Source organism: Triplophysa rosa, linkage group LG22 (assembly GCF_024868665.1).
Source record: "Triplophysa rosa linkage group LG22, Trosa_1v2, whole genome shotgun sequence".
NCBI classification, from domain to species: Eukaryota; Metazoa; Chordata; class Actinopteri; order Cypriniformes; family Nemacheilidae; genus Triplophysa; species Triplophysa rosa.
The window spans coordinates 19,757-38,682 of NC_079911.1; the positions used below are offsets into that span (position 1 = coordinate 19,757).

An 18,926-nucleotide genomic window follows, 5' to 3' on the forward strand; every position below is an offset into this window, starting at 1 on the left:
TGTGGAATTGTATAATACTAATTTGGTGGTTAATAAAAATACAACACATAGAATGTAGTGTGACCATACTGTAATAAATAGTGTCTTGCATTTTTTTGTCTTCCAAGTTTGTTTAACTTCTATTTTTTATTATTACAACAGTGGACCCTCAGCTGCCAGTTCCACCAGCAATTAGGACATTCCTATGGAGCGAAAATTGTGCCTAAACTTAACAAACAAATCCAGCGTTTTGCAAACAAACGCAACCTTTTTTTGCAAAAGAAACTAAACTCTGAAACGAACAGAAAGCGTTTTACAAATACATAATGCAATTTGAGAGAAAATGCAAAGGTGTAACATAAATGTACTGTGTTTAAGTCTCACCTTTTTATGAGATTCTCTCAGCTTGATTTTCTCACAAATGTGACGTCCAGATTTTCTCACAAATGTGACCGTGCAGATTTTCTCACAAATGTGACGTACAGACTTTCTCACAAATGTGACGTCCAGATTTTCTCACAAATGTGACGTCCAGATTTTCTCACAAATGTGACCGTGCAGATTTTCTCACAAATGCATGTGCAACAGCAGGTGGTGCTATTGGGAATTAGTTTCTATAGGAAGAAGCCATGAACATTACCTTGCGTGCCACCCTTGCCAGTGCCAGAAACTGAATTAATTTCATTCATCAAGTTTCATTCAGTTAGTCTCATGAAATTTATTGAAACTGTTAATAATAATCAGTTGCTGTTCTTAATAATAAATAATAAATTATGCATTGGTGTTGGTGACCAACTTTACGGAGATGCAGATTTCATTTTCCAACAGGACTTGGCACCTGCACACAGTGCCAAAGCTACCAGTACCTGGTTTAAGGACCATGGTATCCCTGTTCTTAATTGGCCAGCAAACTCGCCTGACCTTAACCCCATAGAAAATCTATGGGGTATTGTGAAGAGGAAGATGCGATATGCCAGACCCAACAATGCAGAAGAGCTGAAGGCCACTATCAGAGCAACCTGGCCTCTCATAACACCTGAGCAGTGCCACAGACTGATCGACTCCATGCCACGCCGCATTGCTGCAGTAATTCAGGCAAAAGGAGCCCCAACTAAGTATTGAGTGCTGTACATGCTCATACTTTTCATGTTCATACTTTTCAGTTGGCCAAGATTTCTAAAAATCCTTTCTTTGTATTGGTCTTAAGTAATATTCTAATTTTCTGAGATACTGAATTTGGGATTTTCATTAGTTGTCAGTTATAATCATCAAATTAAAAGAAATAAACATTTGAAATATATCAGTCTGTGTGTAATGAATGAATTTAATATACAAGTTTGACTTTTTGAATAAAATTAGTGAAATAAATCAACTTTTTGATGATATTCTAATTATATGACCAGCACCTGTACAGATACACACCCTGGTATCGGATCAGTACTCTGTATCGGCTGATACCCTGAGCCCAGGTATCGGAATCAGGAAGGAAAAAAGGGTATCGCAACATCCCTAACTAAAATCGAAATGGTTTAAATCATTTACTTTGTTTAATTAAATGTTCCAAACAAAGATTTAAATGTTTTGACATAATTTACTTTACATTAGAATGAAATTAAACCAGGTCATTACCTTTCATTTTCAGAAAAGTTGAGTAACTACTGGATATGCATTGTTGTAACACAGAGAATATTAGACCATGAACGACATGTACCAGTTCATTCAGTCTCATTTGACTTTAATGATTCGTTCAATAAATGGGCGTATTCATTAAGTACATTCAACCAATGAATCACTCTGACAGGGCTCACACTCAAGCGCTATTGGCTCATGGCATGCCTCTTTGAAGAACAGAGCTGCAATCTTTGCTTGAGAATAAATGAGAAATATTTGTCAAAAAGACATAATACACAGACTGTCTTTCATTTCTTCAACCATGCAAACATGTTACATACTTGCTTTGATCTTTAGCATGTCATTCAATCTTTTAATGTACATTACACTTACGTCATCACTTAGCTAATCAGTACAAGATAGCGCTGGTTTGTTTTGGCTTAACTGTTACTTTATGCTGAATTTCAAGTTAGCGGATAAGTTAACATTGGCATATAAAATGTTAGTGCTTGCCTTTGTAATGAGTTTCAGGGTGACTCGATTGCAGTCTCGCATCAAGTTTGCGGCGTTTTACCAGTGATTGTGAAGAAAAATACACTTTGTAAACCGCGTGGAGACACAGAATACATATGTCTGTGGTTCATATTTACCCAGAGCAGAGACTTCTCTTCTCTCTCTGCTTATATGAGGTAAGTATCACATGCGCGCAAGCTGATGTCCGCGAGGTCGGACAAGAATATTTTCATCTTGTTTTTATAAGTTGACGAAAATGTCAGTATATTTTTATTACAGTTTCGTTATCAAGCATTAAAGGAGCCATGAATTAAAACCACAATTTTAACCCGAGATTTTGTTATATAAGAGGGAATCGTATTCAAGCGAACATCCTGTAAGTGTCAGAACTGAAAATGCCCTTGTTACTGAAATTACAACTGTTATTGACACCAGGCTCAGCGAACGCCAGGTCCTGGAATGCACCTATCTATGACAGGTTGAACACCGCCTCCACAGAAAAATATCAACGACTACTTCTCTAGCCCCGCCCACTGGTTCACAAATAACTTTAGCCACACAAAGTACACACCCGCATTTGTGATGATCGAAAAACTGGTAACCATAGCGACATATTTTTCGGCTAAAGATTCGTTTTGCTCGGAAGGCTCCATCACACAGCGCTCTTTTGCTGTGTTGCCATGTTTGTTATAAATAAGCGCTTTTATGCTTGTTGTTTGGTCTTAGATCCAAAAGCCTCTGCACTTAGGTCTTAATAAATGGTCTGTTGCAGATTTTAAGAATTTTTGGTCTTATAAAATATATAAACAATTTGCATTTCAAGGTTTGTTTTTGTCCTGTCTTTATTTGCTTATTTTTTCTGTGAAGATCTGGCAACCCTGTCACTTTAGTGAAGGGCTCTCACGAACGGCTAGCCCCGTGTCATATGTGCAAAAGTGAGGACTTCTTTCACTGTTATTTTTATTTAGAGCGACCAAGCAACAAACATGCAACATTGTGCAGCGCCTGGTTGTTGAAGAACACAGTCACTTCCTTCGGATTCTGATATTAGGAATGCGTGGTTAAAGTTTATTTTTAAGTACGTTCCTGGTCATGTGCGTGAAACATTGAGCATTTTTTCGCGTCATTTCACCATGGATTCCTTTGTGAACAAGGCGCTGGATTTGCGGAGAGACTAAAATGAAAAGCAGTGCTGTGCAGTCAATGTTGGATCCGACAGGAATGGCGCAGCAATCTTATGTGAGTAAAACATATTTGTACTATGCATCACTATTGCTTTGTTAGAGATCGCTTGATATGTCCTGATAATGTGTAACCTAACGTTACTTGTCTAACCAAATTCACAGAAGGCTCCAACTAAGTTTACTACACAAACTGCTAACCAATCATAGCAGTGTGCGTTTACTTCCAAGTCTTCAATGCGGCATGCCCATTTAAACAAAGCGTTTGACGAGATGGCCTAAAAACCTGGGTAGAAAATAGCCTATTACTTATTGATTTTGATGTTTTCGAATGTAAAAACCACACGAACGTCATAAGTAGACCTCAGACAACAGTATAAAACAATAAACAAGCCCAGTTCATCACACCTTTAATTATATTTAGTTATAGTCTCGTTTTCGTAGTGAAAACATTCGTCATATAGTTTATGTCAACAAAATTAACACTAATGTAAACTATTTAAAGTGAATCATCCATTATCATATCTGCTCCACTTAAATGGTCTGGACAGGAGCTACTAAAGTAAGACATTTTATTCGTTTATATAACTCTTTGATGATGAACACGCATCCTCCAGATGCGTCGCGCGTGTATATACTGTATAATAATGCTGACTTTGTGTGTTTAGAGATGAATTGTTGTTACATTTGCTGCAGAACATAGTGGATTGGGAAATTTAAAAAAAAATCTGGTGTATGATGCTGTCATGTGGGTAAAGGAGGAATGTGAATACAATTTTAAACCAAAATGACTTGCGTTTTTTAAGAGTCTCGTGGGTCACGAGTCCAAGTCAAGTCGCAAGTCTCTGTTTTTGCGACTCGAGTCCAAGTCGCGGACTCGAGTTTCCATCTCTGGTGCATACCCTCTATTGTTTGTCATGTATTAACTGATAATAGTAACTGATAGTAGTATTAGGACCACTGATCTAAAGAGCAAGTAATTGTCATTGTGCAGTGATTCAGATTTAGTTTTGATATTTTTAACTTATTTAACTCAACTCAACTTTATTTATATAGCGCTTTTTACGATTTTCATTGTTACAAAGCAGCTGTACATGAGACATATTGACTATAAGCAAACCAATTAAAGTTGTACCTGCAAAAACAAGAAAAAGGTGAAAACACAGAAGACAGACATACCCACATACAAAACACTCCACACACACAATATGCACACGTACTAACACACACAGACAGGCACGCACGCACGCACACACACACGTACACAGACAAGTACGCACACACACAGGCACACACACGCGCACACCCACACACACATTTAAGATAAAGGAGAGAGAAGCACAGATCAAATATAACAGACTATAAATTCCTATATGCAATATTAATTAAGTAAAACTTTAAAATTCTAAAGCAGCTACCCGGCCAGGCAAATAATGCAAATGAACAGTATGCAAACGGTGGCGAGGAACCCAAAACTCTAATCGAGAAAAAAAACCTCAGGAGAACCCAGGCCCAACCAGGGGATTCCAGTTCCCCTCTGGCAAAAGCTGCTGCCTCTGCACAAGCTCGACAGTGCTTGCACAACAAGGCTAAATAAAATAAATAAACTTACTAATAAGGTAAATTATAGTTTAAGATTATCATTAATAATCTAATAGCAGTTGAAATTTTGTGGTGAAGACGTGTCAAGTGACCGTGTCCTTCTTTATCCAGCTCTATCATCTCAGCTCTTGTCAGGTCGCCGCTTCCCATTCTCCGCTCTACCATCAGGTCAGGCCATGAACTGCATCCTGCTCGCTGTGGTAACCTTGGAACAATGAGACTAGACTGGCTGAGAGTAGAGTACTGTTCTGTACTCTTTGATGCAACAAGTACATCAGTTGTGTTTTTGGTTCCGGTTGATCTAACTAATGCAGCCTAAACCCTCAGAGGATTTATATTATGGAAGTGTAGTGTATGCAAGATTAAAAAGATGCGTCTTTAGTCTAGATTTAAACTGACAAAGTGTGTCTGCCTCCCGGACAGTGCAGGGAAGACTATTCCAAAGTATAGACTCTAGATAGAAGGATCTACCACATGCACTTGATTTTGAAATTCTAGGTATTACCAACTGACAGGACGCCTGAGAGCGTAATGCACGTGAAGGACTGTAATACAAGAGGAGTTCACTCAGGTACTGAGGAGCTAAACCATGTAGGGCTTTATAGGTAATAGGCAAGATTTTAAAGTTAACGTGATGCTTTATAGGTAACCAGTGCAAGGTTGACAGAACCGGGCTAATATGTTCATACTTTTTTGTACGTGTAAAAACTCGAGCTGCCGCATTTTCGACCAGTTGGAGTTTTTGTAATAAGCCTGCAGGGCAACCACCTAACAGTGCATTACAGTAATCTAGTCTTGATGTCATGAATGCATGAATTAACTTCTCTGCATCTGACATTGACAGCATATGATGTAGTTTAGATATATTCTTAAGATGGAAAAACGCAATTTTACAGGTGTTGGCGACGTGGCTCTCAAATGACAGATTACTATCGAATAGAACGCCAAGATTCTTTGCTGACGACGAGGGTTTTATGGAACATCCGTCAATAGTTAAACAGTATTCTTGGTTGTTACTTATAGCAGTTTTCGGTCCAATAAGTAACACTTCCGTTTTGTCCGAGTTCAGTAATAAAAAGTTGTTACTCATCCAGTTTTTTATATCGACTATGCATTCCATTATTCGATGGAACTGCTGTGTTTCATGAGGCTTCGAGGAAATATAAAGTTGAGTATCATCAGCATAACAGTGAAAGCTAACTCCGTGTCGCTTTATTATATCTCCTAGAGGTAGCATGTATAATGCGAAGAGCAGAGGCCCTAAGACTGAGCCCTGTGGTACACCGTACTGGACTTGCGATTTGCGTGACACCTCATTGTTTATTGCTACAAATTGAAAACGGTCGGATAAATAAGATTTAAACCATTTCAAAGCTATTCCCTTAATGCCGACATAATTTTCGAGTCTATGTAGGAGTGTGCTGTGGTCAATGGTATCGAATGCAGCACTAAGGTCTAGCAGCACCAATAACGAGATACAACCTCGGTCAGACGCCAATAGCAGATCATTTGTAACTCTGATCAAAGCAGTCTCTGTACTGTGACATGCTCTAAATCCAGACTGGAATTCTTCATTGATGTCATTCCTTTGGAGGAAGGAGCATAATTGAGTTGAAACTACTTTTTCCAGAACTTTAGATATGAAAGGTAGATTCGATATAGGCCTGTAGTTCCTTAGTTCTCTAGGGTCGAGTTGGGGTTTTTTGACAAGGGGCCTTATAACAGCCACCTTATATGCTTTAGGCACATGTCCTAATGTCAGAGATGAGTTAATAATACCAAGAAGAGGATCTATAATTTCTGGGAGCATCTCTTTCAGTAGATTTGTAGGTATAGGGTCTAGTATGCATGTTGTTGATTTAGATGATCTAATAATTTTAGACAGCTCATCTTGATCTACGGTATAAAATAATTGCATTTTCTCCTTAAGGGCGCTGTAGTTAGTTTGTTCAGCGGGTTTCACTTCTGATTGCATTGTTATAATTTTTTCTCTAATATCTTGGATTTTATATGTGAAGTAGTTCATAAATTCATCACTGCTATGCTGATATACAGGATCAGAAGTCACTGACGATTTATTTTTTGTTAATTTAGCCACCGTGTTAAATAAAAACCTAGGGTTGTGCTGGTTTTCTTCTATTAGTGATGAAAAGTAGGCGGATCTAGAAGTTATTAGGGCTTTCCTGTATTTTCGAATACTATCCTTCCATGCTGTACGAAATACCTCTAATTTAGTTTTCTTAAAGTTGCGCTCCATTTTTCGGGCCGCTTTCTTTAGAGCCTGAGTGTGTTCATTATACCACGGTGTGGGGCTGCCATTTTTAATCTTCTTTAAACGTAGTGGAGCAACTTTGTCTAGCGTTACCGAGAAGGTGGAATTAAAATTTTCAGTGGTAATGTCAAGATCTTCAACGTTATTTCTCATGATTTGAGACAATTCGGGCAGATTATCGAGAAACGCATCTTTGGTAGTTGAAGTTATTGTTCTACCATATTTGTAACAATGAGTTTTATTTGCAGCCGTAGGCCAGTGAAGCAAACATAATACCAGATAATGATCCGAAATGTCTTCACTCTGCTGAAGGATTTTAACGTCGTCCACATTTATACCGTAAGACAGTATTAAATCTAAAGTATGATTACGAAGGTGAGTGGGTCCTGACACATGTTGACTAATGCCCATGGAGTTAAGAGTGTCTTTGAAAGCCATTCCTAAGGCATCTGTAACGTTATCTACGTGGATGTTAAAGTCACCAACGACAAGGAGTCTATCTGCGGCCAGTACTAGTTCTGATAAGAACCCACCAAATTCTTTAATAAAATCTGTGTGGTGCCCTGGAGGCCTATATACAATAGCTAGAATCAATTTAAAAAGTGTTTTATCTTTAGTATTAGGTGTTGAAACATGAAGAACCATGACTTCAAAAGAATTATATTTAGAGTTCGACTTCTGGGAAATGCTAAGAGAGTTATTGTAAAGTGCTGCGACACCTCCCCCTCTGCCTTTTAGACGAGGCTCGTGTTTATAATAATAATCTTGGGGGACAGATTCATTTAAAGCAATATAATCATCTGGTTTTAGCCATGTTTCTGTCAAACAGAGCATGTCTATTTTATGATCTGTTATCATATCGTTAACAAAAAGTGCTTTATTAGAGAGAGATCTAATATTTAGCAATCCGAGTCGTAACAGTTGATTATCTGTATTTTGTTCATGTTTAGTTTGTTTAACGTTTATTAAATTACTTTCAAGAGGTTTACGCATTATTTTATGTTTGCTAATCCGGGGGACAGACACAGTCTCTATTTTGTGATGTTTGGGAGAACGGATTACTACATGTTGTACATTTTGTGTATTCTGCGACGTGAGACGGCAAGCAGACAGTTGGTTAAGCCATACTGTCTGCTCCCTGACCTGGGCCCCAGCGAGTCAAGTTTTAGCATTAGCATTAAGACTTTTTGCCATATTTCTAGACAGGATGGAAGTCCCAGCCCAGGAGGGATGGAGACCATCTCGTTTCAACAGGTCAGGTCTGCCCTCAAAACTCTTCCAGTTATTTATAAAAACTATATCATTCTGCAGGCACCACTCAGACAACCAGCCATTTAGTGATGATAATCTGCTATAAATCTCATCACCACGATAAGCAGTGAGGGGGCCAGAGAATATTACAGTGTCTGACATCATGCTTGCGAGCTCACACACCTCTTTAATGTTATCTTTTGTGATCTCCGATTGACGGAGTCGAACATCATTTGTGCCGACGTGAATGACAATCTTACTGAATTTACGATTAGCCTTAGCCAGCACATTTAAATTTGACTTGATGTCAGGCGCTCTGGCTCCCGGTAAACATTGGACTATGGTGGCTGGTGCCTCTATGTTAACGTTCCGAACAATAGAATCACCGATAACTAGGGCACTTTCAGCAGGTTTCTCAGTCGGTGCGTCACTGAGCGGGGCAAACCTGTTCGAGACTGTAATCGGAACGGTCGAGTGATGTTTTGTCCTGCGACTACGCCGTCTCACAGTCACGAAGTTTCCCAGCTGCGGGGGATTTTCAACCGGAACCGAGCTGTGTGCGCTAATGTTGCTCGCATCCAAAGTGTTTTCTATCGTCGTTAAACTCTTACTATCCTCAGATAAAGATTGGATGCGAGACTCTAATTCTAAGATCTTCTCTGTCAGCCTAACTATTTCCCTGCATTTATCGCATATAAAGCCCTCGCAGCTGACAGAGAAGGCTAAGCTAAACATATGACATGAGGTGCAAGTAACAATAATAGGAATAGAAGCCATAACTCACCGGATTTGAAGTGCAATTCCAACTTACCAAGGTTGCTCGATGGATCGTAGTATACTCGCTTAAAAAGAGAAACAGTTAGCACACAAGACAAACCAGAGGCAAGATGATATTCCACAGTGTGAACAGAAAGCAAGCTAACACGCTATTGCTATGCTAACGGCATTAAGTTAACTATCAATTTTGGTTTAGAATCTTCAAGTAAATAACAAGAACAGAGTTATTGAGATATCCGGATAAGTTAGCAACGACAATGATAAGTAACAATAATAAAATACACTAATATTAGAGCGAAGTGGGGGGATACAAACAAGCCGCCGGCAGCGATGCAAGCAGTAATAACCCCCACCCTCTGAATTGGCTCTATCTCTCTCTCTCCTCTCCACCTATAGCTGGTGTGTGGTGAGCGCACTGGCGCCAATGTACAGTGGCTGCCGTCGCATCATCCAGGTGGATGCTGCACACTGGTGGTGGTTGAGGAGAGACTCCCCTCATATGATTGTAAAGCGCTTTGGGTGTACAGCAATACACAGAAAAGCGCTATATAAATGCCTCATTCATTCATTCATTCATTCTCTGCGAACTCGTGAAGAGCACATTCAGTAAATGTTTCCGGTTCGTGGATGGCGCCAGAATGGGGAGATTCCCACCCACACGAAGAGATCAAATATTCAAGCTGTTAATTCATATTTCTATCCCTGAACAAAAACTGAAAAATCGAGCTGAATTGTTTTTTTGAGAAAAAATTAAGAAAAAAGAAGCCGTTTTCTCATTTTTCAACTTTCAATCTTATATCAAAAACTGACTGAATGAATGATACACGGATTGGATTGGATGGGGGGGGGTAAACGGACCAGAGCGAATGAAACCCTGTTAATAAAGCAGATTGCACCTAATACTATAAAAACCTTACATAAACACTTGTTTATATTGTTTACAATGGTTTTGATATTGAATAACAAGCACATCTAAATATTCGGGTTAAAGTCAACAAAGCCGGTGTCTGCAGAGAAACTCGCAAGCTTCTCCGCAGCGCTGCGCCACAGGTACACACAGCTACAAAAGTTGAAAATGCATGATTTAGCTAAACAGGAATGGTTTTTAAGTTTTCGAATAATTGTCGAAGATAAATTACTCGCTTAACTCTTGTTTTCATAGCCAGTAAATTTACGATTTATATGCGTGTAATAACTAGTACACACCCCTTACGGCATTATTCCTGCCTTTCACACAGGGCACTTTCCGGGACTGATCCCGACAATGTTATAGGTCCCCTTCCTGGAATGGATCACGGATCAATACTGGGATGCGTTTGCATTCACAAGCTGTAGCAATTTTACGCAATTTTCTGGGATCAACGGTCTGTGTGAACGGTGTTAGAGTCATACGTAACATCACCCTTACAAAAATTAACCATTTTGGTGGTAAAAGTGTAGTAACCATGGTTTTTTGGTGTATTGATTACTTCTGGCAAACTCATGTTTTAACTATGACAGTAACCATGGTTTAACTATGGTTTTCAACAGTAACCAAGTTTTTTTTTTAACTGCGGTAAAACCATGTTGTTCGTTTTTTGTTTTAAACCATGGTTAATTTTCGTAAGGACATGTAACATTACACTGTTACTTTATATTAAAAAATGTTTATGTTTTAAGCTCTTTAAGCTCTCTGAACTTTTATTTGAGCGATGAGTTTTCCAAGGTGGCCGGTGGTCCCAAATCTGCAACGATCAGCTGTGTATCGCATGTTTGTGATTGTTAGTGGCGCCCTCTTGTGATGTAGCGAAACGTCACCCAGTGTTGTTTAAAAATAATTTGTTACTGTTATATTCAGACTGATTACTGTTGAACTATCCAAATTGTGATGAGCGGGCCAATGGCAAATCAGCGTCGCCAAGGCAACGGCGCAATCAAGCTGCCACACCTGCCGATCGTTGGCACCTGCGCCCCATCAAGCTCACCCTTTATAAACGGCAGAAGAAGAGGAGAGGGTGAGCTTGTTCTCCACTGGTTATTCTCATGACTAACGTATTGCTGTCTATTTGTTATAGAGACCAGGGGCTGACGATTGGCAGGCACCACCCACCACCCACGGAAACTCTTTCCTTTCACGCCCCAGGATCGAACACTACCAAGATTCACATTTGGAACGGACCAAGCTAATTCCCTCACAGCTCTCACCACCGGTTCCACTAGCACCCATCTTGTAGTAAATCACCCTCGGGGCTAAACTCGTGAAGTACTATGACTGTCTTGCTTTCTGCCTGCCACAAAATGTAAGACTACAAACGGAAAACATGGGCGACAAGCTAAGAGACAAACGTAAGACTACAAACAGTAAAGGCGGATGACAAGCTAAGAGACAAACATAAGGCTACAAACAGTAAACGCGGACGCCAAGCTAAGAGACAAACGTAAGACTACAAACAGTAAACGCGAAAGACAAGCTAAGAGACAAACGTAAGACTACAAACAGTAAACGCGGATGACAAGCTAAGAGACAAACGTAAGACTACAAACAGTAAACGCGGACGACAAGCTAAGAGACAAACGTAAGACTACAAACAGTAAACGCGGACGACAAGCTAAGAGACAAACGTAAGACTACAAACAGTAAACGCGGACGACAAGCTAAGAGACAAACGTAAGACTACAAACAGTAAACGCGGACGACAAGCTAAGAGACAAACGTAAGACTACAAACAGTAAACGCGGACGACAAGCTAAGAGACAAACGTAAGACTACAAACAGTAAACGCGGACGACAAGCTAAGAGACAAACGTAAGACTACAAACAGTAAACGCGGACGACAAGCTAAGAGACAAACGTAAGACTACAAACAGTAAACGCGGACGACAAGCTAAGAGACAAACGTAAGACTACAAACAGTAAACGCGGACGACAAGCTAAGAGACAAACGTAAGACTACAAACAGTAAACGCGGACGACAAGCTAAGAGACAAACGTAAGACTACAAACAGTAAACGCGGACGACAAGCTAAGAGACAAACGTAAGACTACAAACAGTAAACGCGGACGACAAGCTAAGAGACAAACGTAAGACTACAAACAGTAAACGCGGACGACAAGCTAAGAGACAAACGTAAGACTACAAACAGTAAACGCGGACGACAAGCTAAGAGACAAACGTAAGACTACAAACAGTAAACGCGGACGACAAGCTAAGAGACAAACGTAAGACTACAAACAGTAAACGCGGACGACAAGCTAAGAGACAAACGTAAGACTACAAACAGTAAACGCGGACGACAAGCTAAGAGACAAACGTAAGACTACAAACAGTAAACGCGGACGACAAGCTAAGAGACAAACGTAAGACTACAAACAGTAAACGCGGACGACAAGCTAAGAGACAAACGTAAGACTACAAACAGTAAACGCGGACGACAAGCTAAGAGACAAACGTAAGACTACAAACAGTAAACGCGGACGACAAGCTAAGAGACAAACGTAAGACTACAAACAGTAAACGCGGACGACAAGCTAAGAGACAAACGTAAGACTACAAACAGTAAACGCGGACGACAAGCTAAGAGACAAACTTAAGACTATGGGGAGTAAACATGGACGATAAGCTAACATCGTGTCTACACGGATGCGGCACGACGCGACAAGAGACAATAGGCAGAAACCACTGACAATAAACTAAGAGATGTAACGTTCAGGGACAAGAACACAGACAACAAACTAACAGACCAACGCTAATGCTACAGGCAGGAAACACGGAGGACAAGCTAAGAAACTAAAGAAGGTAATACAAGCCGCATTCCTGGTTGTGTGACTCCTCCTAGGATTAGCTTCCCTCATCTTCTCTCTTGTGTGTGTGGTACCAAATTATCTGTAAGACAAACCCACAGTAACCAAACATTAAGTAAAATGATCAATAGAGATAATCTTGAAGACTGTGTTCCTGTCGATTTCTTAATCTTTCTATTGTCTATAAGCCTGTATGGGACTGAAGTATTCTATATATTTCATCATTTCCTGTTCTAACACTCCTTTCACTGTATCTACCATCTGTATCTACCAAAGATGCTTTGTTACAATGCAAAATTGGGAAAATCATTATAAAAATCCATTTAAATGCAAGTGATATCACATCTTCTACATGTTTTGTGTCTTGTGTCCTGTGCTTCTAATAGAGCTGAGAAGGGAGGGTGGGGTTTATCTCACTTTTGTTCTCAAAGCTAGCTTCCTGTTGCTAGATGCTTGAAAACTGCACAGCTTTAAGACTTTCTTCATTTCACTGTAAATGAAACGTGCAGAGATTTAATGCATGTATGCGACACAGTAAATAGAATATGTTCAGGGCTCTGGTCAATTTCTACCTTTGAAATAGCAGTAGCACTTTGTTCACCGGCAGTCTGGGCAGATCAGCATCTGACATAAGGACATGAACGTCTGAAAATACACAACAATATTGTTAAGAGTGGGGTGATCATATGTGCCATTTTTCCGAGACATGTCCTGCCTAGGATTTATAGTCTGCGTCCTCTGCAGGTCACATTTGTCGATCACATACATCATCAAGGTTTATTTCAGGTTTTATTTCAGGAAAGCAACCGCTACATTAAGAATGAAACTATTAAGAGAAATAAATGTTAATGTTTTTTTTAAACTAAAATGAGACAACCCCGATGACGTATGCGTTGGACAAATGCGACCTCCGGAAGATGCAGACGAAATCCTGGGCAGGATGTGTCCCGGAAAAAATAGCACGTATGGTCACCCTTAGTTAAGATCTTCAGTCTTCAGAGAGATTCATTTTGGAGAAAAATCTGATCTTCGGGAATGAAAACGTAAATTCTACATTTATATTTGTGACTGTAAACACTTCAGCGTGCAAGCGTAGGATTAGCACAACATGGGGGCGGTTTTCCGGACAGGGATTAAGCCTAGTCCCAGACTAATTTAAATGTTGATCAAAAACAACTTGCACTAACATATCTTCAAATATATCAGTGCGATTGTTTTGTAATAAAATGCACACCAGTAATGTTTTGCTTTTAAAAACGACTGAAATATCTTAATTTTACTGAAGTCTAATCCTGGCCAATTCCTGTCCAGGAAACTGCCCCCATTATCATTATATTCCGGTGGTGTGGACGCCAATCTAGTTATAATTATAATCAATGTTATAGTTATCGTTATAATGTGAACTCCCCTTAACCAACTACTGTTTATTTCACGAGTTTGCATTAACATGTAATCAAATATATTGCATGTATGGTAAAGCGTATTTGGCGAGCTGTCCGAGGGGAGGGCTCCGAGCTCAAAACATGCTGGGACAGAGGAGAGGGACTGCTATATATATATAGACACCTCTCCACGCCGATTGATTGGATTACATGGCCATGCTCCACCCGAACTTAGTTTAATAAACTTATTTAATATGACCACAGCTAAACATGACAAATGTTTCAGATAAAACGAGAGACTTCTGCTTAACTTACTCAGATCTGTCGGCTCTAACAGACGATCCGTCTCTTCTTTCTCTGGCCCTCACATCACAATCCCTGCGATGATCTTGTGCAGGTGTGCGCTGGACTTGAGATGAACATCTATAAATGCATCAAATAATGTTATTAACAGCTGTTTCAGCAAACATTTAAACACTATGGGGCGGTTTCCCTGACAGGAATTATTTTAAGCCAGGACTAGGCCTTAGTTAAATTAGGATATTTAAGTTGTTTTTTAAAACATACTTTAAGAAAAAAACATAACTGGTGGTGGTGAGCATCTTGAGACAAAACAATCACACTGATATATTTGAAGATATGCCAATGTAAGTTGTTATCAATCAAGACACCACTTCATTTAAATTAGTCTGGGACTAGACTTAAACCCTGTCCGGGAAACCGCCCCTGAGCAACTGCTTTCTATTAAAATGACCACAGCTAAACATGATAAAACAGAAAGAATCTGCTTAACTTACTCAGATCTGTCGGCTCTAACAGACGATCCGTCTCTTCTTTCTCTGGCCCTCACATCACAATCCCTGCGATGATCTTGTGCAGGTGTGCGCTGGACTTGAGATGAACATCTATAAATACATCAAATAATAAAATTAAGAGCTGTTTCATGATTCACAGCTAAACATGACAAATGTTTTATTAAAACAGAGGATCTGGTCAACTTACTGAGATGCAGATCCGTCTGCTGTATGAGACTTGTTCGCTGCATTTTCTCTTAACCTTTTCTTCTTGCGTGTTTCCCTATGACTTTTCTGTAAAAACAACAAACCAACATGTAATGCATGACCATTCAACGATTTTAACTTGCAATTAGCAGTAGTTATGAGAAGTAGTTATCAGAGCTCTGTTATAACTCTGACCTGTGGCACAGCAGAAGCAGAACTCTGAGGAGAGATGTCCATTGGCTCACTCTCCATGTTCAAGGGAACTGCGTTCTGAAATAACGTGGGCCCGGTGTTCATCACATTTGTGCTATCTAAGGAGAGAGACACATGTAGAGGAGAGGAGATGTGACAGAAACATTGCTGAATGAATCCACACTGAAATACTCACCGCACTCAGGAACTTTTCTTTTCAAATGCGCGGGAGCGAAATGTCTCCTGTGTTTATCCCGGATAACTGTTGTGCATGTATGACTTTGCTGTAAATACAACAAACAGATTTAATGCAATGTCTTTTAAATGGGTAGATATGATGAGAGCTCTGTTATAACTCTGACCTGTGGCACAGCAGAAGCAGAACTCTGAGGAGAGATGTCCATTGGCTCACTCTCCATGTTCAAGGGAACTGCGTTCTGAAATAACGTGGGCCCGGTGTTCATCACATTTGTGCTATCTAAGGAGAGAGACACATGTAGAGGAGAGGAGATGTGACAGAAACATTGCTGAATGAATCCACATTGAAATACTCACCCCACTTAGCCACTTTATCCCTAAACTCTGCCAGAGAATAGGGAGCGACACGTCTGCTGTATTTAGCACGAAGGGCGGACACTGGACGGAAAAGAACATAAATGAACATAATACATAAAAACAGAAGACATTTCACATGTACATTTATTCATTTGGCAGACGCTTTTATTTAAAAAAAAAAACAATGTACATAAACAACGCTAAACGGGACTGTTGGTTTACAAGAGAAAACGAACATAATAAATGCATGCAGCTCTAATGATTATGAAAACAATCAGACCGCCTTGTACAGCTAAGGTTAGGGCTGTCACGATTATGAAATTTAATTAACGATTAATTGTCTAATAAATCATCGCGATTATGACGATTAATTGTCTGTTTTAGGGCTTTGACATTTAATTCTCATACATGTTTGATTCAGCGATTGAAACGACCATATTGTCGTTCGCGATGAGACGATTATTTAATAATCGTGACAACCCTAGCTAAGGTCAAGTTCATGTAGTCTCGTGCTAATGTAGAGTTAGTCAAAGTGATGAATTTACCCCAGTATCACCAGTGCGCGCGCAGAATGTGTATTTATGAGCAAAATCTCTTTTTATTTTAGTAGTAGTTTATTTTACTGTCCATCTACTTTCTGTAACTTAGATTTGTGTTATTTTGTCGTTCTTTTTGTTGTCCGTGTAAGCAGAGGCGGATACAGAAAGTAGATGATGGGTGGGCTTGTAAAATTGTGGGTGGCCGGAATAATATAATCACTAACTATTAAGAAAAATTAATGGACCAGTGTTCTGTCCCATGGTGGCGTCAAATGCAATTCACTAAACTTCGCTCTGCAAATGAAACGACATCAGCGTGCAGTTGATTTAACGCCGTCCCACGGCTTTCCCTGTATGCGTCAAAAGAAACTGCGTGCGGTTTACTAGACTCGTGTTTGTTTCAGGCCTGTCGGTTTTTATAACCGTCTCTTGTGAAAGTAAACTCGGTGTGTACCTCAGGAAAATGTCTGCATGCTTTACAAAATATGGCACCTTTTGTATTGCTATATTATATTATATATAATCCATTTAAATTGCTCATACCAATAACAACTGAAGAAGCGTGGCTTTCCATCAATTACGGTAATCGGATAGTTTCTGTTCTTCTATCGCGGACTGATCTCGAGGGGACAAATTTGATTGACTAATTAATTCGGAAGCCGGCTGAGTGAGAATATCAGAGACGGCTTTAGCACAAATGCTGCCATTAGCACTCGACTCATTGCATGTTGTTGTGTGTATTTCACCTTCATTTCCAGGTGCCTCAGTGTGTGTTTCTTCAGCTTCTTTATCTAGACGGGTCTTTTTGAAAAATTGCCACATGGCTAGCTGTTTGTTTAGCCATGTTTACATGATCATTGAAAGAGAATCTACAGACAGCGATATTGGCGCGCAGCGTAACTGCCGTAACGTAACTGACGTCACGTGAGCACATTCTCAATAATATTTGGATATTATTAATAAACAAACAATTAAAATGTTTTCATTTAATTTACACAATTAAAATTTAGAATTAAGGTTAAAAAATTATATTTAATAATATAAAAAATAATTTTCTTGGCTCTGACTGGGTGGGCCACCTGTCAATCTGAGTAGCCCACCCGTAGCTCCGCCCCTGCGTGTAAATTAGTGAGAATGACAGACAGAAGAAAGATCCTGGGTCGCGCTTCTGTGTGTGATGACTTTAGTTACGCATGTACGGGTGTTTTTTCTAAGTGCTTTCATCAGCTTATCTACAAATAACTTTATCAAACACTGAATACCACACACCTGAGGCCAAGTTTAACGCCCGTTTGTCAAAGTCAACGTATATGTAAATCCATATTGTATAACTTATGTTTTGCATCGCAAGGCTAATACGAATAAAATAATAACTTGCTATTGTAAGCCTCAGTATGGAAGTAAACATGAATTATTCGTGTCGCGTGTGTGTGTCAGATCAGACTCACCTGCGCGACGTTCGCAGCGGGCAGTTTCTCTCGGTTTTCCCTCAGGGGGTTTTGAAGCGAGATTCTCCCAAAACATCGCTAAAGGCTTCACTTCGTGTAAGCGCTCAACAAAGATGGTGACTAACGACTAGGACCGTCAAAGAACACGACAATTGCTTTCAACTCTCACGAGCACCAAGCCAAACGAGTGTTTCTCCTTCAAGAGACGCTTATCTCTAGCTCTCCTGTATGACGTCACAACAGCAAACGCCCCACGAGACAATCCTGCTTGGCTTTACTTTTTTCTTTCATTTCTTTTTTTCTGCTTTACTTTTCTTCAATTTATACAGTATTTGATTTAAGAATTATTGCTGTTACATATAAATTGCAACTAAATAAATTGCAACAAAATACAAATATTAAATGTTAATTTGAATTGTGTTATCATGTGTTGGGAATGTAAAACAAGATTTAAGATAATGTTTAGATCAATGGACATACAGTATGTGTTTCGTTTTAAAGGTATAGTGACCTCAATGAGAGAAAGGGTTTAAATAATTCATTTCAAATGTGTTTCTATAGCACTTCACAGTAATGAAGAGGAGAACTGGCTCTCCTGAGGGTTTTTTCTTCTTCACATTTATCCATGTATACATTTGAAGTGGAGTTTTGGTTCCTCTGGCTTACTCACATGGAAACTGCTGACATATTGCTTCTTGAGTTTTATACTCCATAAACATATTACATTTAACTTCAACATAAATATTCTATTTGCATGTCATGATATTACTGCACATATTTCTGTTATATTGTCATTTTAAGTTGTCAGTTCTGACAATAATTACGTTTTATCAACTATGTAT

The 18,926-nt window shown here is 39.4% G+C and overlaps 1 protein-coding gene across 3 annotated transcripts; it reads right to left on the reverse strand.

The window, feature by feature from the left end:
• Nucleotides 1-9,092: 9,092 nt before the first annotated feature.
• On the reverse strand, nucleotides 9,093-18,329 carry LOC130546229 (uncharacterized). Of its 3 annotated transcripts, none has more exons than XR_008961755.1 (11): nucleotides 18,085-18,329; nucleotides 16,098-16,178; nucleotides 15,905-16,020; nucleotides 15,739-15,826; nucleotides 15,546-15,661; nucleotides 15,352-15,437; nucleotides 15,147-15,254; nucleotides 14,665-14,772; nucleotides 13,540-13,612; nucleotides 13,385-13,457; nucleotides 9,093-13,049 (listed from the first exon to the last, which is right to left on the reverse strand). XR_008961755.1 is itself a non-coding variant. In XM_057321375.1 (10 exons), the coding sequence occupies exons 1-9, from the start codon at nucleotides 18,158-18,160 to the stop codon at nucleotides 13,585-13,587; spliced, it is 807 nt and encodes a 268-aa protein (XP_057177358.1). In that variant the 5' UTR covers nucleotides 18,161-18,329; the 3' UTR covers nucleotides 9,093-13,049; nucleotides 13,540-13,584. The 3 variants fall into 3 exon arrangements, 1 of the variants encoding a protein (XP_057177358.1); XR_008961756.1 differs by lacking the exon at nucleotides 18,085-18,329 and adding an exon at nucleotides 17,383-17,465; XM_057321375.1 differs by lacking the exon at nucleotides 13,385-13,457.
• Nucleotides 18,330-18,926: the final 597 nt, after the last annotated feature.